General features: G+C 40.3%; 1 protein-coding gene across 3 annotated transcripts in view; it reads left to right on the forward strand.

The window, feature by feature from the left end:
- Window positions 1-22571, forward strand: part of LOC140199508 (carboxypeptidase inhibitor SmCI-like) — a 46830-nt gene extending 24259 nt beyond the window's left edge. For 2 of the 3 annotated variants that reach the window (XM_072261715.1, XM_072261717.1), the window contains 4 exons: window positions 6335-6514; window positions 16055-16240; window positions 19585-19668; window positions 21532-22571. In XM_072261715.1, the coding sequence (XP_072117816.1) occupies window positions 6335-6514; window positions 16055-16240; window positions 19585-19622 (404 nt within the window). In that variant the 3' untranslated portion in view covers window positions 19623-19668; window positions 21532-22571. The remainder of the gene's footprint in view (window positions 1-6334; window positions 6515-16054; window positions 16241-19584; window positions 19669-21531) is intronic. The other variant, XM_072261716.1, reaches the window with a different exon arrangement.
- Window positions 22572-22980: the final 409 nt, after the last annotated feature.

Here is a 22980-nt window from a genome sequence, read left to right on the forward strand (position 1 = left end):
CCTCACCAGTGCCTTATAAAACCTCAGCATCACATCCCTGCTCTCGTATTCTAGGCCTCTTAAAATGAATGCTAACAATGCATTTGCCTTCCTCACCACTGAATCTACCTGCAAGTTAACCTTAATGATATTCTGCAGAAGGACTCGCAAGTCCCTTTGCATCTCAGATTTTGGATTTTCTCCCCATTTAGAAAATAGTTTGCACATTTATTTCTACTACCAAAGTACATGACCATTGTATTCCATTTGCAACTTTCTTGCCCATTCTTCTAATCTGTCCGTCCTTCTGCTTCTTACCTGTTTCCTCAACACTACCTGCCCCTTAACCAGTCTTTGTATCATCTGCGAACTTTGCAACCAAGCCTTCTAGAAACATAGAAACATGGAAAATAGGTGCAGGAGTAGGCCATTCGGCTGTTCGAGCCTGCACCGCCATTCAGTATGATCATCCAACTCAGAACCCTGTACCAGCCTTCCCTCCATACCCCCTGATCCCTTTAGCCACAAGGGCTATATCTAACTCCCTCTTAAATATAGCCAATGAACTGGCCTCAACTGTTTCCTGTGGCAGAGAATTCCACAGATTCACCACTCTCTGTGTAAAGAAGTTTTTCCTAATCTCGGTCCTAAAAGGCTTCCCCTTTATCCTCAAACTCTGACCCCTCGTTCTGGACTTCCCCAACATCGGGAACAATCTTCCTGCATCTAGCCTGTCCAATCTCTTTAGGATTTTGTACGTTTCAATCAGATCCCCCCTCAATCTTCTAAATTCCAATGAGTATAAGCCTAGTTCATCCAGTCTTTCATCATATGAAAGTCCTGCCATCCCAGGAATCAATCTGGTAAACCTTCTTTGTACTCCCTCTATGGCAAGGATGTCTTTCCTCAGATTAGGGGACCAAAACTGCACACAATACTCCAGGTGTGGTCTCAGCAAGGCCTTGTACAACTGCAGTAGTACCTCCCTGCTCCTGTACTGGAATCCTCTTGATATAAATGCCAGCATACCATTCGCCTTTTTCACCGCCTGCTGTACCTGCATGCCCACTTTCAATGACTAGTGTATAATGACACCCAGGTCTTGTTGCACTTCCCCTTTTCCTAATCGGCCACCATTCAGATAATAATCTGTTTTCCTATTTTTGCCACCAAAGTGGATAACTTCACATTTATCCACATTAAATTGCATCTGCCATGAATTTGCCCACTCACCTAACCTATCCAAGTCACCCTGCATCCTCTTAGCATCCTCCTCACAGCTAACACTGCGGCCCAGCTTCGTGTCATCCGCAAACTTGGAGATACTGCATTTAATTCCCTCATCCAAGTCATTAATATATATTGTAAACAACTGCGGTCCCAGCACTGAGCCTTGTGGTACCCCACTAGTCACTGCCTGCCATTCTGAAAAGGTCCCGTTTATTCCCACTCTTTGTTTCCTGTCTGCCAACCAATTCTCTATCCACATCAATACCTTACCCCCAATACCATGTGCTTTAAGATTGCACACTAATCTCCTGTGTGGGACCTTGTCAAAAGCCTGTTGAAAATCCAAATATACCACATCCACTAGTTCTCCCCTATCCACTCTACTAGTTACGTCCTCAAAAAATTCTATGAGATTCGTCAGACGTGATTTTCCTTTCACAAATCCATGCTGACTTTGTCCGATGATTTCACTGCTTTCCAAATGTGCTGTTACCACATCTTTGATAACTGACTCTAGCAGTTTCCCCACCACCGATATTAGACTAACCGGTCTATAATTCCCTGGTTTCTCTCTCCCTCCTTTTTTAAAAAGTGGGGTTACATTAGCCACCCTCCAATCCTCAGGAACTAGTCCAGAATCTAAAGAGTTTTGAAAAATTATCGCTAATGCATCCACTATTTCTTGGGCTACTTTCTTAAGCACTCTGGGATGCAGACCATCTGGACCTGGGGATTTATCCGCCTTTAATCCCTTCAATTTACTTAACACCACTTCCTTACTAACATGTATTTCCCTCAGTTCCTCCATCTCACTGGACCCTCTGTCCCCTACTATTTCTGGAAGATTATTTATGTCTTCCTTAGTGAAGACAGAACCAAAGTAATTATTCAATTGGTCTGTCATGTCCTTGTTCCCCATAATCAATTCACCTTTTTCTGTCTGTAGGGGACCTACATTTGTCTTAACCAATCTTTTTCTTTTCACATATCTATAAAAGCTTTTACAGTCCGTTTTTATGTTTCCTGCCAGTTTTCTCTCATAATCTTTTTTCCCCTTCCTCATTAAGCCCTTTGCCCTCCTCTGCTGAACTCTGAATTTCTCCCAGTCCTCAGGTGAGCCACTTTTTCTGGCTAATTTGTATGCTTCTTCTTTGGAATTGATACTATCCCTAATTTCCCTTGTCAGCCACGAGTGCACTACCTTCCTTGATTTATTCTTTTCCCAAATTGGGATGAACAATTGTTGTAATTCATCCATGCGATCTTTAAATGCTTGCCATTGCATATCCACCGTCAACCCTTTAAGTGTCATTTGCCAGTCTATCTTAGCTAATTCACATCTCATACCTTCAAAGTTACCATTCTTTAAGTTCAGAACCTTTGTTTCTGAATTAACTATGTCACTCTCCATCTTAATGAAGAATTCCACCATATTATGGTCACTCTTACCCAAGGGGGCTCTCATGACAAGATTGCTAATTAACCCTTCCTCATTGCTCAATACCCAGTCTAGAATAGCCTCCATCATCTAAATCATTGATATACAGCATAAAAAGCAGTCCTAACACTGACCCCAGCGTGACACTAGTCACTGGCAGCCAATCAGAAACTGTTCCTTTTATTCCCACTCACTGTCTCCTGCCAGTCAACCAATGCTCTAATTATGCTGGTAACTTCACTATAATACCATGGATTTTTAACTTGGTAAGCAGCGTCATGTGTGGCACCTTGTCAAAGGCCTTCTGAAAGTCCAAATATACAACATCCACTGCATCTCCTTTATCCATCCTACTTGTAATCTCCTCAAAGAGTTCCAACAGGTTCGTCAGGCAAGATTTTCCCTTAAGGAAACCATCCTGACTTTGTTCTATCTTGTTCTTTGTCCATAACCTCATCCTTACCAATTGACTCCAAGATCTTCCCAACCACTGAGGTCGGGCTAACTGGTCTATAATTTCCTTTCTGCTGCCTTCTTCCTTTCTTTAAAGAGTGGTGTGACATTTGTAATTTTCCAGTCCTCTGGCACCATGCCAGAGTCCAATGAGTTTTGAAAGATCATTACTGATGCCTCCACAATCTTTACTGCTATTTCTTTCAGGACCCTAGGGTCAATTCATCTGGTCTGGGTGTCTTATGTATCCATGGGCCTTTCAGCTTTTTGAGCACCTTCTGCCTTGTAATTGTAACTGCACTCATTTCTCTTCCCTCACACCCTTCCACATCTGGCACACTGCTACAGGTTGACCCTCACTAATCCGGCACTGTTGGAACCTGGGGAGTGCCGGATAGTGGAAATGTTGAATTATAGAAGGATCACATTAAGCAATAGCTAACCGCCTCATCATACCTTTAAAGTATCATCTAAATCAGTACAAGTTAGTTAATGATGAAACAGAAATATTAAATGAGTAGCAAGTGGAATTGCAATAAAGTAATATACTGTACAGGCACAAATAAAATAAAGGGTACAGGTATATGTACAAGAATTAACTTGTACAGAAAGGTTGAGCACTTCCGCTTCTAAAGTGAGACGCTTAATATACCTTCAGGCAAAGTTACATGTCTGCAAGTGTGGGGTTGTCAGGATCATCAACATATTCATCAGAGACTAACTTGGCAAACTCGTCAACAAGCTCTGCTGCTTCCTTGTCTGCTGAACGTTTTTCACCACACACTGCACGAAACTAAGCCATGGCTCTGCTTGAACCCATGAAGCCAGCCTTCACTATAGTCACACTCATAATCTAGTCCTAGTTCTTCATGAAACACTTCTGCTTGTTCCTTCACCATATCTCCAGATAGTTCAACACCTTCACTTTTATGAAGATTAAAACACGTTATCAGCACTTTATCTAGTTCCGAACTTCTTCCATCTTTCATTTTCTTACGCACATCTGTTTCTTTGAGGCCACTGTCAGCAAAAAAATGTAGCAGTTTTTCTTTCTGTTTCTTTATATCGTACACTGTGGAGAGCCAATGTTGTAACACTCGCACAAGCTTTTCACCGATACACCACTGTCCAGTTTTTTTTCATGAGTTCAACCTTATCTTTAATGGATAATGTGCGGTGTTTTTGTTTGCAGCACGAAGTGTATTTCCTTTACTCACTGGGGCCATAATTGGGGTAAAAAAAAGAGCCAATGATATTAATAAATGGAGGAAAACAAGCAGGAATCGCCTGTCTGTGCTTACAAGAGCGCCCCAATACGTGAACAGATCTAGCGTAACCAAAACAATGCGCAGCAGATTGATATGTTGGCCTGGGAAATTTGAAATCACAGTTGCGCGGAAAATTTGAAATCAGTGCCAGATTATCGAAGGAACCGGATTACAGGTAGTTGGATTAGTGAGGGTCGACTGTAGTGTCTTCCACAGTGAAGACTGATGCAAAATACTCATTTAGTTCATCTGCCATCTCCTTGTCCCCATCATAATTTCTCCATCCTCACTTTCTAGCGGTCCTATATCTAGTTAGCATTCTGATTACGCCCCAATTAGTGTAACTAAGCCAGTTGAAATAAATTAGTGTTCTGTACGCATTTAAGCATACTAATAGTGACCAACGAAAATGAATTACTGTAGTTAAGATCACAAAGATTCCTTGTTAATCATAACCACTACCAGGAACATTATTTCTCAAGTAAACTTAGATTCATTACTTTGAATCTGTTTTCATTTAGCCTTTCAATTTCCTTCCACAAGTAGTCTTAAGCTTGCACATGTGGTCTAGTTGCAGAAGTATTGCTAATAGTCAGACTGAGTCAAGAGTGACGTAACCTACTCATCAGACGTGAACTCACTGTTTGTCTTAATTCTCTGGTTTAATGGCTAAGATATTAGTTCTGATTTACTGTGGGTTAGTTTCAGTAAAATATTTGTACCACCGTGGTTTAATTTCTATTTTCTTTCCTGATAGAGGCTTCATTTGGATCTTGAATAATAGTTAACAACATAACAATACACACCAAAACAACTATTAAGATCCAAGGAATGAATGGTCAACCTCAGCTGTAGGTCAAAATAAGTTTGTGGTTTAGCTTTGTTGTAATTCATGCTCTTCATAAAAGACAGATGAACAAGTAAGGAAGGAGGGCAGCAAGTGAGACAGACTTTGGCCTGCTGCTCGCAACATTCAAGGTGTTGTCTGGGAGGAGTTTGGATGTTCTCCCCAAAAATGCATAGGTGAATTCATGGTGCTCCATTTTCTGCCTGCTTCCTAGTTAATTGACTACGGTAAATGACCTTTCAGTGACAGACACTAACAGGAATTGATGCACTTGCGAAAGAGAATAAGCTGCAGACTGCAGGGCAATAAGAGGGGTATAGGTTTTATGGATTCTTTGGTGGGACCCAACATGGATTTATTGGGCCAAATTAAAATCATTCTGTTTATAAGATTTTATGGCAAATGTCACTCAGAGCTTCAGAAGATATGGATTGAATACTATTTGTTACTGATTTGTATGAAAATAAAGGAATGAAATATAGAAGGTTCTGTCTCTGCTGGCCATTCTGCCACCTGTGCACTGCGCTTTGCAAATCCTTTCTAAGTCACATCTCCCTTTTGCTCCACGTCCCTTTCCTCCTTTAAGACCTTTCAAAAAAATTATCCAACTTCTTAGAAAAGGCTTTTGATTAGTTCTGCTTTTAATCTGCTCTGTGGCCTTAAAGGAGGTGATATCAGAAGAGGTAAATGCCAGGGAAATGAGTACTTTGTGAAAGTGACACAACGGCAGAGAAGCCAATATTATATTAACAGGAGAGAAGGTTTGATGGACCAGATGGCCTCCTCCAGTTTCTTCATTGTTCTTGGTGTCAGTGCATGTCACTGTCAGTTGTCTTTGGTGTGCAAAATTCTCCATAATTGTTGCTTTACACTTTTCTAATTGCTAGCTATAAAGAATGGTCTCCATTGTAATTGTGATGGGCCTGTATTCACGGAACCAATGAAGAAAATCTAGACTTAAATGATATGAAGAAATGCACAACTGATTGCAGATAGCACAAATTGGATTACTTCAGATTGGTGGTTGAAATTTCAATATTGAGTACAAGGACGATATCAGAAACTGTTGGAACTGTGTTTGTGTGATATTAGTAATATGAATATGTGTTTCTTTAACAGATCGGAGAAACCCCTGTTATTTGGAAGCTGATGGAGGACCATGCCGAGCGTATTTTCGTCGGTACTTCTATAATCGACATACGAAAAAGTGTGAGCAGTTTATATATGGGGGTTGCTTTGGAAACAGAAATAACTTCCAAACACAGCAGCATTGTGAGGATGTATGCCAAAAAGCAAATGGTAAGCAAATTTGTCCCAAAACATTATATGCCAAACTTGCCCTCTATCATATTTGAGAAAAGTGTTTAAGGTTAGAACAATGCATCAAAGTTATAATCTTGTGGTGCTTTTTTTTTTAAAATTAGGTTTTAGGAAGGAATACACTTGCATTTATATGGATTGTTCTAAATTTTCAGAATGTTCCAAAGCACCTTGTAGTCATTTAAGTGATTATTGAGTGTCAAGCACAGTTGTACTATAAGCAGGATAGCAATTAAAGGGGTATGCATCAAGATATCAGTGAGATAAATGATTAAATAACCTGTCATAAGTAGCTAATTAACCAAATAAGTTTAACAAAACTATAAGCTTGTCTCAATCTTAGTAAAAGATGTTCTTGTTTGGAACAGTTCCATGATTTTGTGCTCTCTCTGAGAAGTAAGGCTTATTGAGAGCATAGTTCATAGGATGCTGTTGATAGTGACAGATTTGTGGAGGGCTGCAATTGTCTAAGCTGGACTTGCTTCAGATGCTACATTTCAGTGAGTAATCTGTCTTAGCAACATTTTTATTTGATGCAGCAATCTCAATTTTAGCTAAATTTGTGCTAATATTTTGCATCATTATCTGACAATTGGAAATATAGTTATTTTACAATTAGTGTTGGTGAAATATACTTTTTTAAAAAAGTGAACCATAAAACTTTTTTTTGTAATTTATTTTTTATTGAAGTTCATCATCAATCTTCAATTGCAGAACAGTCTTTGTCACCCACCCTGGTCCTGTCTATATTGGGCAAATTGTATCTTTCATAGGCAGCAATTAAAATACGTTAATTGCAGCAACTGAAGCAGGCTTTGCAAGAATGATTACTGTCAGATCCAATGAAATGTGTAGAGGTGACTTTGATTTAGAGACCACATTCAGACTTCCTCAACCAGCAGGGTCTCAAGACTCCTCTCGGTGTCATCCCGAGTTTCACCTTGCCTTCAGAGGTGACACCAAATTTCATTCTGTACAATCTGAGACGGAAAGTGACTTGGAAGTCCTTGTACAGAACACCCTAAAGGTTAATTTGCAGGTTGAGTCAGTGGTGAGGAAGGCAAATGCAATGTTAGGATTCATTTCAAGAGGTCTAGAATACAAGAGCAAAGATGTGATGCTGAGGCTTTATAAGGCACTGGTGAGGCCTCACCTTGAGTATTCTGAACAGTTTTGGGCACCTCCTCTTAGAAAAGATGTGTTGGCATTGGAGAGGGTCCAGAGGAGGTTCTCAAGGATGATTCCAGGAGTGAAAGGGTTATCATACGAGGAATATTTGATGTCTCTCAGTCTGTACTTGTTGGAATTTAGAAGGATGAGGTGGGATCTCATTGAAATCTTTCAAATGTTAAAAGGCCTAGGCAGAGTAGACGTGGAAAGGATGTTTCCCATAGTGGGAGAGTCCAGGGCAAGAGGCACAGCCTCAGGGTAGAGGGGCGCCCTTTCAAAACGGAGATGCGGATTCTGTGGCCAATAGGTGGTGAATTTGTGTCATTTGTTGCTACATGCAGCTATGGAGGTCGTTGGGTGTATTTAAGGCAGAGATTGATAGGTTTTTGATTGGACATGGTATGAAAGGTTATAGGGAGAAGGCCGAGAAATGGGGTTGAGAGAGGAAAAAAAGGATCAACTATGATTGAATGGCAGAGCAGACTTGGTGGGCCAAATGGCCTAATTCTGCTCCTATGCCTTATGGTCTAACCTGGGGATCTTGTTCATCAGATACTCTCAAAAACCATCTTGAAAACTTGGCCACAGGCACTAGAAGAAGCCAAAATCAATACCTATTTTAAATTCCTTGCTTAAAATAGCCAATAATATATTTGGCGCTATCTTGGGATGAGTATCAAACTATACAAAACTAATGAAGATGAACTGATGTTATTTTCATAGAAAACTGAATAAAAGATGCATGGTTTATACACTGAGGTGATTCTAATTGAATTCTTAAGTAAAATTTATTTAATTTGGATCACTCATTTAATTTTATCTCATGAAAGTCAAGGTTACAAACACGAGAAAAATCTGCAGATGCTGGAAATCCAAAGCAACACGCGTGAAGCTGGATGAACTCAACAGGACAGACAGCATCCATGGAAAAGAGTAGACAATCGTCATTTGGAGGCTGAGACCCTTTTTTAGGACCAACTTCAGGTCCTGATGAAAGATCTCTGCTTGAAATGTCAGCTGTTTACTCTTTTCCATAGATGCTCCTGATCTATTGAGTTCCTCCAGCATTGTGTGTGTGTTGCTTAAGGCAAGGTTAGATAGATTTTTGTATAGCAGGGTAATTAAGGGTTATGAAGAACAGGAAGGTAGGTGGAGCTGAGACCATGACCAGATCAGCTCTGATCTTCTTCAAGACGGTTGATTATCATTTGTCAGGACACACATGTAAAGGAAAACAAAATGATTGTTACTCCAGATCTGTTGCAGCATTTAAAAATAAAACACATTAAGCCTAAAAGCACAATAAATAGTGCTGTGCAAAAATATTTTATATTATAACTAAGAGTTTTTCATAGTACTTGCTGTACATTGTTTTTCCAGTATAAAAAAATGTACAAGTAACTGGTGGGTGTGGCTCTATTTACGTTGACTGATTGTATATACATGAAGTGATGTTAGTTGCCAGAGTATATGAACATAAGGTGACTCTGACAGGAAATTATAAAGTGACTCTTAGCAGCAGGACATATGAAAACAGGAGGACAGTGATTATGCCAGTGTAGTATGAGGTGTGGTGTGTCAAGGTAAAGTGGCAGTACTCGGGGGCCGGGGGGGCAGTGAAGGGTGCTGAGGGACTATGGAGAGGAATAGTTGATGTGTATGGAGGAGTGGTGGGGTGGGGTGATGGGTGGAGGTATGCTGGTTCCTGGCATGGATGCTTCAAAGCTTCTTTTGTGTTCACGTGGGACAAACGGTCCACAAGCGGAGCATGTTGAGTGGCGGAGAAGGCTCCACTTGCCAGGTGGTGTACTCCTGTTCCTACTTTTTGTATTCTGAATTGCTAGGTCTGAAGCTTCCCAACATCTAGTCAAAGCATGGCATACCAAGTGAAGTTGTCAGTATAGTTCATAAAGAGGAAAAGGCTCAGACAAAGTGAACACTGAGTTGGTAATACTGTTTTTCTTCTGGTGACAAAAATTTTAAAGTATCCCAATTCATTGGAACTGAATGATTAGGTTTTACTCATCTAGTGGTTGGATGAGGTAAGCAGGGGGAATAAACAACAATTCAAATGATGGCATGTTTTCTCTCCAGATATTGAGGTTTCTATGGTTACTCTCGATATTTGATCAGAAATACGTAATCCTGTTGGCTTTATCCCACCCATTCTTGCATTCAAGAAAAACGTGTGGACAATTCAAGCAATGGTTTGCACTTCCTGTTGATCTTCGTGAATCTGCACATTCCTTCCTTGTGATGGACAACCATGTGAAATAGGCAGCAAGACTCAGCTGAAGTGGTATTAAGTAAAGGCTCTAACATGTCACCAGTTTCATTGCTGATTGATGTGGTGGTCAGTTGTGATGTGTGGTTAGACCTCTGGCAGGAAGATCTGGCTGGCTCTGATGTTTTATTAATACATTTGCAACTCCCACTGCAATGGATTGCCATGCTTGCAGTGAAATAGGACTCTGGTGCTCCTTAATTCTCTGGTTGCTTTCCATTGATTCAGAATCAGATTTATCATTGCTATCTTATGAAATTTGTTTTGCAGTAGCAAAACAATGCTAAGACATAAAACTATGAACAATTACAAAATAAGTAGTGCAAGAACAGGAATAAGGTGGTTGGGTTCATGGATCATTCAGAAGTCTGATAGTGGAGGGGAAGAAGCTGTTTTTGAGTCGTTGAGTGTGCGTCTTCAAGCTTCTGTACACCTTCCCCAAAAGTACTAATGTGAAGAGGGCATGTCTGGATGGTGAGGTTTCTTAAACTGCCTTGAGGTACCACTTCTTGACGGTATCCTCAGTGGTGGGGAGGGATGTGCTTGTGATGGAGCTGGCTGGTTCTATAACTGCCACAAAACAACGAAGTTCCCAACAAATGTCAGTGATAATGTACCCGATTCTGATGTCAAGAGTCATTGGAGACGTACCAAATCACCTAGCAAAGTGAAGGGGCTGATGTGACCTATTTGTGATTGCGTCAGTGTGTTGGGCCCAGGACAGATCCTCTGAAATGTCGACACCCTGCAATTTGAAGATGTTCACCCGTTCTACCACTGAACTCTCAATGAGGACTAGTTTGCGTGTTCTCCCAACTTCCACTTTCTGAAGTCCATAATCAGTTCCTTGGTCCTGCAGACTTTGTGTGACTCCACTCAACCAGCCATTCTACGGCATTCCTGTATGCCTCCTACTCACCATCTTGTCCATTGATCTGTCTTTTCCACTTCCAAAATCTTTTATATAGCATTTCAAAACCATTACCAAATTTGGTTTGTATTGTTCCCATTGCAGTAAGATTTATACTGGTAACTGAGATGGTGGAAAGTTGGTGATGGGAAATGTTGCTGGTGGCAACTGCAGTGAAATGATTCGCTGCCAGACCCAGGAGTGATAGTACAAGGAATCTGCATTTGTATCTCCTGTTGCAGTACATTACACAGCGCTCTTTGCTTTCATCTGGGTTTACAAGAGAGCTGTGGATTTGTGATAAATTATGAAATAAATCCCTAGTACAGTTTAATCAATTCCATTCGCAACCACAACATAAATGCAATTTGACTTCATGTATAAGAAATTAATTGAGTTCTTTTGAAATTGGAGCTTCGTTAATTTCTTATGCAAAATTTAATACTCTTAATTTAAATGACATTTGTATGTATTATCTCAGATTCCAGAAGTTTTCAGCCAAGCCTTTTCACTGTTTATAAAGCATACACCCCTTAATCCAATTCAGAAGTTTTCTTTTTATACACTGTTTACTGGGCAATAATGATTAAAAATAACATAGAAAATTGCAGACTGAGTTTTGAGAATATGCACTTGCTATTTGCTAATGGAAAACTGGAGTGCAGTAGAAAATTCGTCTTAAAATGCACCCATTTTACAAATTAAAAAGTCATAATATTGATGTCAAAATGTTGAAGTTACAAAGCAAAGGATATTTCTAAAATACTAAATGAGTTACAATGGATAGATACCTGAAGGGAGTGGAGGGATATGGATATTTAACAAGAAGAAAACATTTTTTATAAATTGGCATCAAGACGGGCACAATATTCTGAGCCAAATAGACTGTCCCATGCTGTACTTAAAAGAAAAATTTCCGGGATCTCAGTTAACAACTCCTGAAGGGTTCCAGGTGGAAATTGATCTGGCCATTTATGTATTCCAAAATAGGTTGTAGGTCTTGTTCCCTTGCAAATGAGGACTGAGTATTTGCTTTAGGAACCTTCTGTGAAACAAAGAAGCAATAATTGGTGCAAAGGTTGAGCAGCCTTAACCCAGGGGTCCTCTGAAGGTGCTGCAGCCACTGACTAAATGTAGATTTATTGATTTTTAGTGAAGATCTTCTAATGGAGTCGGGCAGAGAAGGATTATTCATTTGATTCACGTCAATTTATCGCTTCTCCCTCCTGCCCACCCTTGACTTCATTGTTTATTTGAAATCCAACCTACCATTTCTAGGAATTATCTAAATGAGGCAAATGACTTACTTGACCATTATACCATTCAGTCATATTCAAATGTCTGAAACTATTCAACTACAAATATACCACACCAGATAAGATATCAGTGAAGCCCAAGGCCCAGTTTTGACTTTCGATTCTCATTTGGAGCCCAGACATCCAGGAGTTGTTCCCTTTGTAATCTTAGACTTTGCCAGATGGTGAGGGAAAAATTTTGGCTTATTATTTAAAATGGCCATTTTCATGATCAATTCAGTCTTTACTTAGTGAATGAAATTGACTTTGTAGTCAATTGTTGCACACTTATTTAAGAATTGATTGTGAATTCATTTACATATCAATAAGAGCCTTTCCCAAATGCAATCATCATAAAACTCCAGCGTTATCTTGTAATATTAAGAGATAACTATCTGAACGTAATCTTCTTGTCATGCTGGTAATTTTTCAGCAATTATCACAGCTTGGGAATCTAGATGGCATGACCTTGCTGTCAACCTGCAAACATCAACATAAAATTGCTTCAGCAGCAAAAGACTGCCTCTCTCTCCAACCTCAATGTTTTTTTTCGCTCGTTACACATTTGAAGGGAATCATGGGAATTGGATAGATAAGATTTAATAGAACATTGTAGCAGCTATTGAGCGATAGCATTTATAAATGCACTTGGTGTCGCCTTTGTTAGGTACCTCTTTACCTGATAAAGTGGGCATTGTGTATGTTTGTGTTCTTGTGCTGCTGGAGCCCAGCCACTTCAAGTTTCGACGTGTTGTGCATTCAGAGAGGACCTTCTGCACACCACTATGGTGACACGTGGTTATTTGAGTTATTCTCGCCTTTCCATCACTTTGAACTAGCTTGGACATTCTTCTGACCTTTTCCATTAACAAGGCATTTTTACCCACTGAACTGCCACTCACTGGATGTTGTTTTGTCTTTCGCCCCTTTCTCTGGAAAATCCCAGAAGGGCACCAGTTTCTGAGATACTCAAACCACCCTAAGTGGCACCAACAATTATTTCACAGTCAAAGTCCCTTAATCACATTTCTTGTCCGTTCCTGTGTTTGGTCTGAACAGCGACTGAACCTCTTGACAATATCCGCATGCTTTTGTGCCTTGAGTTGCTGCCAAGTGATTGACTAATTAAATATTTGCTTTAATGAGCAAATGGCCACAATATATCACATGAACTGTAAAAACATTCAAAATTATTCCTCAATTTTTTTGAAAGATTAATACATTCACTATATAAGATCCTTAGTTATTTGGACTGTATTGTGTACATTGTCAAATGTTAACAACTCAGTTGTTTCAGTGATGCCCGAAATGTAGACTGTACCTCTTCCTAGAGATGCTGCCTGGCCTGCTGCGTTCACCAGCAACTTTGATGTGTGTTGTTTCAGTGATGGTCTGTTTTGGGTTTCATTGCTGATGCTGCTTCATCCCTCATGATGTAGCCCATGCTGGAATGTTATCAGTAAATTGAGAAGACACCGCCCTCCTCAACCTTCCTCCTTGATACAGAGTGCACTTGGAGCCATGGGTTTTGGCAAATTGGGATAATGTGACCTTACCACTGGGTCGATATTTATAATCTCACTGGGACCAAATGTGGCTTCATAACATTGCCTGCTACACATACTTGGTAATGACCAGATGTTGGGGATTTCGCTCTTTTCCGTCTCACCGACCAGGAGGTAGTGTAGGAGCCAGCAAGCCCCAGTACAGGCTCCAGACTTCCTAAATACAAAGTGACAAATTTGTTAGCCTTTTTTTAAAACCCTAGTTTTATCAGAAGAAGTCTGGTGTGCTGCTTCTCCTTTAAGATTGCATCAAGCTTATTCTAATACAACTACAGAATTTTCTTCCATACTCAGATGCTCATGAGTACAAACCAATGCCACTTAGTCCCTGGAGTTTCTCAGATAGATGGCCTGCCTGTTTCTGAGCTGCATTCACCTGTCCAGCGACTGCAGGAAACTTTGTATTCGTAGCACAAAATTGTAACATTGACCCTTATCTGCAGATGGATGAATAAGGCAGCAGAAGCTGAAAGCTATATTATTGCCAGAATACAATAATAGCTTAGACTAAGAATAATTGTTACCTGAATGCTGTGTTTCCAGAAACTGGAGTACAATGGGATTTGGGCCTTTAATTTTGGGGTGTTTTGAAAGAATAGGTGTGTTTTGCCTGCCTTTCTCAATTTAAATATTTCATAGTCTTTCAATCAGGTAATGCGAAAGGGAAGAAGTTAGAAAGACTGAGCACTTGATGAATTCAACTCACATGATGAGAAATACAAATTATTAAAAGTAAAGCGAAAACCAGCAGCTATTTCAGTATGTGTAATAAGAGGATATGTGGAATGCAGAACTGGGGTAGTTGTGCATTCCACGTATCCTCTTAATAATTACACATACTGAAATAGCTGCTTGCTTTCTCTTTACTTTTATTAATTTGTATTTCTGGTTCGCACTAGTTCTGGTAATTCAGATCTGGTACTGATGTTAGGATGGTTTTCTGCTCTCTTTGGGTTGCTCCTTCACAGGCACTCTTAAACTGGTGTTGCTCTGTTCTGCAGTAGGTGAAATTAAACATTTAAAGGATCAGTACAAGTCTGACATTTGTCTTCTCCAGAAAGCCATGTAATACAGAAAGACCATGGAAGTTGATGAAAGAAAAGACATTAATTCCACCACCCCCCAGCATGAGAAAGAAACGAAACAAAACTCGCAGACCCCAAAATTCGCCCCCCCAGGAAAAAAAGTAATAATAGCATCAAATTCCCACCCCTCCCCCACAGAGAAACAGCAACAATAACAATACCTGATCCCCTCACTCGCAGAAAAAAACAGCGATAATAACAATCCCCAACCTTGCACCCTCACTCGTAGAGGAAACAAAAATCAACAGTAACAATCCCCGATCCCCACACTTGCAGAAAAGAGCTGTGACTGTGACAGTAGCATGAAACCCCCCTAACTTCCCTCTTACACACAAAAAATGACTAATCACCCACCCGTCAATCGGCACAAGAAGGAAAACAGCAAAAAACTGAAGGAAACCAATATATAAAGTACAGTTCAATAATCAAAGCTCAGAATATTGTAAACATACATTCATCTACATATGAGGAAAGCGGCCGCACAACAGCCCTTCTGTGAAGAGTGACCGCCACCTGTGTCAGAACGCTGCCGGCCCGGTCCAAATGCGCCTATCTAACTGCTGACCTTTGTGGCCCTAGTGGCCCCCTCTTCATTCACCTTGATGCTTCATTCTTCCTCACCGCTTTGAGATGGAGCCAGTCATAACACTGCACCTCACCTTTCTCACGGGTCAGTTTGTATTCTCCATCCTTTTCGGCCCCTATCTCTGACCTCCACAAGGCAGCTCTCTGGACAGAGCAGAGTGCTGGGCTCTTTGATCGCGTTTCAAACTGTACATCACAGGCTCCAGCAGTTCCTGTAACACAAATCAGATGAAGAAACAAGTGCAAGTGTAGAGAAAGTGAAGTTAGTGGAGAGATTTGCTATCTGGAAGATATCGCCTGAGGAATCATTCACTGGCGCCATTTTGACTGGAAGTTCACTTGAACAAAATGAAACTAGTAGATTGTTCAATGCAGAGAGAAAAGAATATTTAAATTGAAATGGTGATGGAAGGTGTGCTGCCTGAAGCTGTGATATTCCCTCTCAAAATGTGTGCTAATTAAAATGGCTGATTTAACTTGTGCTAGGAAACACTAGCATTAGGTGATCATTGGGGCCCATGCAATTTTACAGAATGACAATCTTTGAATGGACAATTATTTTAATGTAAATATCTGGCTTTCAAATGCATTAAGCTTAATTGTTCTGTATCTTTTCATGATCTAGGAATGCCTTCGGATATCCCAGTCATCTGCAGGCCCCCAGCAGACAGAGGCAACTGCAACAAAACTATGACCAGATTCTTCTATAATCATCTCACTGGCCTCTGTGAGACCTTTACCTACAGTGGGTGTGGTGGAAATCAAAACAATTTTAAAAGAAAACGGCGATGTAATAAGACCTGCAGAAAAGGTAGGTAGTGTAAATTTATAATATCTATTCTTGTGCTGCCTGATTCTGAAGTAGAAACTGGTGGGTAAAGATAACTATAACACAAGAGCCTGAATTACTTCGAATACAATGAAAACTACTTGCAGCGTGGCTACAGACTCTTCCGGCCCACCGTGCCTGCGCCGCCCACTTACACCCATGCAACCAATTAACCTACTGCAAATGTGGGAGGAAACAGGAGCACCTGGAGGAAACCCACACATTCACAGGGAGAACTCACTGACTGTGGTGGAATTGAACCTGGTTCGCTGGCACTACAATGGCATTATGCTAACCACTGTGTTACACAAATGGACAGTAATAGACCAGGTCATGTACTGAATGGATGTTCCAGTTAGTAGTGAATGAACTGAACTGACTTAGACTTCATGCTAATGACAGTTGCTCACAATTGCCATCATGCTTAGGATTCCTCTGTATGCACTTGCAAATACACAAACTGCAAAGATGCTGTCAGTGCTTCAGTGCTGTCTGGCTGACAGTTTGTGTCTATTCCAGCAGGGAAGGTTACTGCAGTAACATTTGAATTTATTTAGAATATCAGCAGTTAGTGCAAATGACTGACATAAAGCTGAGCACAAATTCTGCCAAATGATAGTAGGTCCAAACCAACCATCATCTGTTTTCAATGATAGTTTGGCTACATCTCACTAAATGCACCTTAAATGTATATTTCTTCATGATGTTTCTCTACTGAGAGCTAAATGCTCCAGACGTGTTTTTGGTGAATCAAAAGCAGACAGCTCCCCCTACTGAGGGAGCAGAAAAATACCTCAAAAGTTTTTGTCAATAGTTTGTATTTGTGCCCATTTTTTTTTGTTGCTAGGAGGGTTGATCTGCTTCCAAGTCCTTCCAAGACTCTAAAAGCAAATTTAGAATGTGAAATGTATATTTGTATTCAAAATAATCAGGTGTGGTGAAGTTGTACAATGTGTGCAAACTGACAATAGTTCTATTATATCAAAGTCAAATTAGACAGCAGTGATCCAGTTACTTCCAAGTGTTAAACATGTATTAACTACCTGAATTTAGTCACTAGCATGAGCTTTGCCCCTTCCTTCTCTCTCTCTCTCGCTCTCTCTCTCTCTCTCTCTCACACACACACACACACACACACACACACACACACACACACACACACACACACACACACACAAAAAACAACGCAACCGTACCAATCAGAGACGGGATGCTGGCATCTGGAGTTAAAAAGCCAACTGCTGGAGGCCTCATTGGGTCAGGAAGCCTTTGAGGGTGGGAAATGGGTGATGCATTGGCTGTCTATTTCTCTCCACAGATGCTGCCTGATCTGATGAGTTACTCCAGTTGTTTAGTTAGTACAAAATAAAGAGATCTCCTGTGACGATAGCTGGAAGGAGGATTGATAGTGCACCATATGCTAGAGTTACATTCTTTTTACCCTAGGAGGGGGGTTCAGAGTTTCAAGTGCAATTAATAGACCATAAGACATAGGAGCAGAACTAGGCCATCTGACCCATCGAGTCTTCTCGCCATTTAATCAAGACTGATCCTTTTTTCTATCTCCTCCTCTATCTCCAGTTCCCGGCCTTCTCCCCATAACCTTTGATGCCATGTCCAATTAAGAACCTATCAATCTCTGCCTTAAATATATCTAATGACCTGGCTTCCACAGCTACACGTGGCAACAAATTCCACAAACTCACCACCCTTTGGCTACAGAAATTTCTCCGCATCTCTGTTTTGAAAGGGCGCCCCTCTATCCTGAGGCTACGCCCTCTTGCCCTAGACTATTCCACCATGGGAAAGATCAATTCCACATCTGCTCTGTCTAGGCCTTTCAACATTTGAAAGGTTTCAATGAGATCCTCCCCCACATCTTTCTGAATTTCAGCGAGTACAGACCTAGAACCATCAAACATTCCTCATATGATAACCCTTTCATTCCTGGAATCATCCTTGTGAACCTCCTCCAATGCCAGCACATCTTTTCTAACATGAGGGGGCCAAAACTGTTCACAATACTCAAGGTGAGACCTCACCAGTTCCTTATAAAACCTCAGTAATACATCCTTGCTCTTGTATTTTAGACCTCTTGAAATGAATGCTAACATGGCATTTACCTTCCTCACCACCAACTCAACCTACAAGTTAACCTTCAGGATATTCTGCACAAGGACTCCCAAGTCCCTTTGCATCTCAGATTCCTGGATTTTTTCCCCATTTAGAAAATAGTCCGCACATTTATTTCTACTACCAAAGTGCGTGACCATGCATTTTCCAACATAGTATTGCATCTGTCACTTTTTCTTGCCCGTTCTCCTAATCTATCTAAGTCCTTCTGTATTCTACCTGTTTCCTCAACACTACCTGTGCCTCTACCAATCCTTGTATCATCTGCAGGCTTAGCAACAAAGCTATCTATTCCATCATCCAAACCATTTATACACAGCATAAAAAGTGGTCCCAACACCGATCCCTGCGGAACACTACTAGTCACTGGAAGCCAACCAGAAAAGGATGCTTTTATTCCCACTCGCTGCCTCCTACCAATCAGCCAATGCTCTATAATTATGCCAGTAACTTCCCTGTGATACCATGGGACCATGGGAACTTGGTAAGCAGCCTCATGTGTGACACCTTGTCAAAGGCCTTCTGAGTCCAAGTATACTGCATCCCCTTCATTTATCCTACTTGTATTCTCTTCAAAGAATTTCAACAGACTCGTCAGGCAGGATTTTCCCTGAAGGAAACTATGCTGACTTTGTATTATCTTTTCTTGTGTCGCCAAGTCCTCATCCTTAACAATGGACTCCAACATCTTCCCAACCACTGAGGTCAGGCTAGCTGGTCTATAATTCCCTTTCTGCTGCCTCTCTTCTTTCTTAAAGAGTGGAGTAACATTTGCAATTTTCCAGTCCTCTGGCACCATGCCAGAGTCCAATGATTTTTGAAATAATAGTTGTATTTTATTAGACCAATTAAAATACGACCTTGTTGCTTTGGTGGTGATATATGTTGGTCTTCCAGCATAGTGGGGATAAAAGACTAGGAAGGGTAAGAGCTAGAAGTGTAAGGTAGTGGAGGTAGTTGGAGAGGGGTTCTGATCAGAATGCTGGGTCCTCAGTGGGTTTTCTATTGTCTAGAAAAGTCACTTAACTAAATTTTCACCTTCACCTGAATAGAAGAAAATTGAGGTCCTAAACAATGGTTAAATTGTCTCAAAGCTTTGTAAGGAGCAATAGAAGAGCACAGTACTTTTTTTTCCCTCTCTGTAAAGTATAATACAACGTCCTTTACTGTCCTTTGCTTTATCCATCTGCTAGCAATAATGTGGGCACAGTCCTCAGGAGCATCAGGGTAAAAGCATCTTTGAGAAGAAGGCGATGATGAACAGAAGCAGCATTGCTGTAAGTCCCCATTAGTCATGTAGTTGGGGACAAAGTTATCAGAATTGATTTATTATCATTGACATGTAGCATGAAGCTTGTTGTTTAGAGACAGCAGTACAGTACAATATAAAATTTAATATAAGATACAAAAAGTAAATAATGCAAAAGAGGAATAGCAAGGTGATGTTCATGGACCATTCAGAAATCACGGGTGGGAAGAATCTGTTCTTAAAACAGGAGGTTCCTGTACCTCCTCCCCAATTGTAGTAATTAGGAAAGGACGTCCTTTAATGAGGGATGCTGCATTCTTGTGGTGCCATCTCTTAAAGAAGTTCTCGATGGTGAGGAAATTGTGCCCATAATGGAGCTGGCTGAGTCTACAACATAACACAAAATCATGTCTTCAGTAGAGCGAAGCCTCAGCTGAGTTACAGCAGCTCAGGGAATGAAGTAGTCGCTGTCCTGTGATGTGGCAAATCTTATTCCCATCACCCAAGTGCAAGGCAGTAACGAGAGAGTTTAATCACCTCCTATGTTGGTCATTGACTTTCCCTTGCTGAATGCCCCATTGTTGACCAGAAACTAGCTATAAACTGTCATAGCCTGGGTATCCCACAGCGACACTCAAAAGCTTTTACTTGACCGATAAGTTCAGGAGATGATGAAATATCTCAATTTTCCTGGATGAGTGCAGCTTTATAGGAAGCTCAACAAGGTAGTGTGCTTAATTAATAATCCAGCATCCCCTGAGCATTATCACACTCCATCACTGGCACAGCACAATTCCAGTGTGTTTATCATTTGGATAAGTACTTGAAAGGATAAATATTGCAGGGCTGCGGCAAGAGTCTGGGTGAGTGGGGCTCGTTCGATTGGCCTAGCACAGGCTTGTTGAGCTGAACGGTCTCCTTGCAGCCTGTAACCTGGGTCCACCGACACTTTGCTCAATGGTATCGGCTCATGGCATAAAAAAGGTTTAGATCCCCTTCTCTAAACCAATGACAAACCAATTGTCCCTTTAAACTTTAGAGGGTCAGTTGGTTTGGGTACAGCCAGGAGGTCCAGTCTGGAGGCATTGCCCTTGGACTTGCCCCTGGGCACATGGAAACTTTACACCCTTGAGTGTCATAACAAGGAGTGGAGACTCCACTGGAAAGGATTAGGCTCATGTACTGTAACTTTAGAACAGGGTGGTGGAGAGACTAAAAGGAAAATAAAGACATGGTTATGATGAGTGGGAGCAGTTGTGATGATGGGTGTTCACAAAACTGATTTAAATTGCAACTTAAATATCCTGCCCAAACATAATTAAGCAAGAACAAGTATAGCAGTCATATTATTTAATAATCACCTTTTGGTCGGTCTGTTTCCTCTGTCTTCTGTCTTCCTCCCCTGCCCTCCCTGACTAACACACCGTGTGACTGCATCACCATTAACTCAACAATATAATTATACGCTATCCGATTTATGGAAGAATAGTTTTCTATATTGTTATCTCAAAAAAATTGAGTAAAAGATGCTTCTTTCTATTCTTTATGAATTAATTGCATTTACATACTCCCCACAAACTTTATGGGCCGAATTTGAGCTTAATCTGTAAATGCAGATTACAAACCCAGCTGAGTAATTACGTCTTGCTTGTTCATCTCCTCCTTGAATTATTGCATTTTAATTACTCAATGTTTTCGAATTGCATGATGTGAAAGTCTGAATGTGAGGAATGTTCTGCGTAAGGGCTGCAGAGAGCTCCCTAGCCTGCCTTCTCAGTTTTGCTGGATATATTCTTGTGTACGCCTTTATACACCTCACAGTGCAAAGGTGATCACATTTAGAGTGTTTCTACAATCAAGTTTAAATAAATTTCATTACTTTTATTTTCAGAAATCAATCATTGAAGCTCCTAAGACTGGCTGTAAATACAGACAACATTCAAAGAAACTCTGAAGAAAATCAGATGACTGCAGGAGGCCTTGGAATCATTTGGCATTAAAGATGCGATAGTTTTGCACTATTAATATCTTTGTTTTCATGACTCTGCTTATCTGTTGATATTTGTTAAGGCATTTTAAGTTAACCTGATAGCATGATCTGATAAGTTAACAATATTTATCAAAAAGTAATTAGAAAGAACAAAACTCCAAACCGTATATGCAATGACAGGATGATGGAGTAGCTGTTGGGTCTGAGATTTCCCCAGGGCAGCATAGATATCTTTAAGGAACTGAATATGGCACATTACTGGGCAACTTGCATCAGACATCGTATAAAGCCACAAATCATATTTAGATACAAGGACAGGCGGGGGCGGGGGGTGAGGTGCGGTGGAAGCCATCCAGTGTCTTATTCATCTGAAATCATCTCTTCTACGTGTTTTATAAAGTCAGCGGAGAGATAGAAATTAGCTTTATTTGTCACATGTACATCAAGACATACAAGAGTTAAGGTGGCATAATACTATTTGTATAACTAAGTTATACATTTCCATGTCTATAATCCAATAAAAGTTATATCTAATTATTGCTTAAAGATGACAATGACCATATCATTTTGAAGGCTTATGAATAATTTGGTTATATGGTCAGCCTCATTTGTTGTAACACAACTTACTGGAAAACACGCATGCCATGGTCTTTATGTTTGCATTAAGTTTTAAAAAGAGTGGTTTCCAATTCTCTTGGTTCAGTATATTCTTAATAACCTGATTAAATATTTGAGACCTATTTGGATCTGCTGTTGCCCATAGGTGACTACATTTTACTGTAGAAATAATCCTCCCAAAGGAGTAAGACTATATGAGTATAGATTGCTCTGAGAACAGGACCTGAAGTACATTAGCCTTTCTAAATCATAATGTGTTGTCTTTGAGCTTGCTATTCTTAAAATAAAAATATCACCATTTACCAAAGGTAATGTTGAAAATGCTGCTTGGTTGGATACAGCCTGCTGTTTAAGAACGTGTTGCATGGTAACCATAATCTTATCTAAAATATGTAGCTTTTATCACATTTTGAAGTAAACAAACTTTCTTTCAATGTATGTACATATTTACAGATTGAGGTAAAAGTTGCCATGTTAAACTGAAGGTGAAAGATATTCTATTGTGCATTAATAAAGAATATAATTATTAAGCAAAGATCCACTATATTTTATAACATGGGGTACTTCAAAATCCATCAGTGTGTTTAGCTTTATGAAGTGTTCTGAGCACTTCACCTGATTTACTGGAGAAAAACTCAAGATGACCTGAATTTGCCCAAACTGCAATAGCATAGCCACATGGTGTTGATTGTTCCCTAAGCCGACCTTCATTTGTCAGCCTAGATAGTGGAT

Source organism: Mobula birostris, chromosome 6, assembly GCF_030028105.1.
Source record: "Mobula birostris isolate sMobBir1 chromosome 6, sMobBir1.hap1, whole genome shotgun sequence".
Lineage (NCBI taxonomy): Eukaryota > Metazoa > Chordata > Chondrichthyes > Myliobatiformes > Myliobatidae > Mobula > Mobula birostris.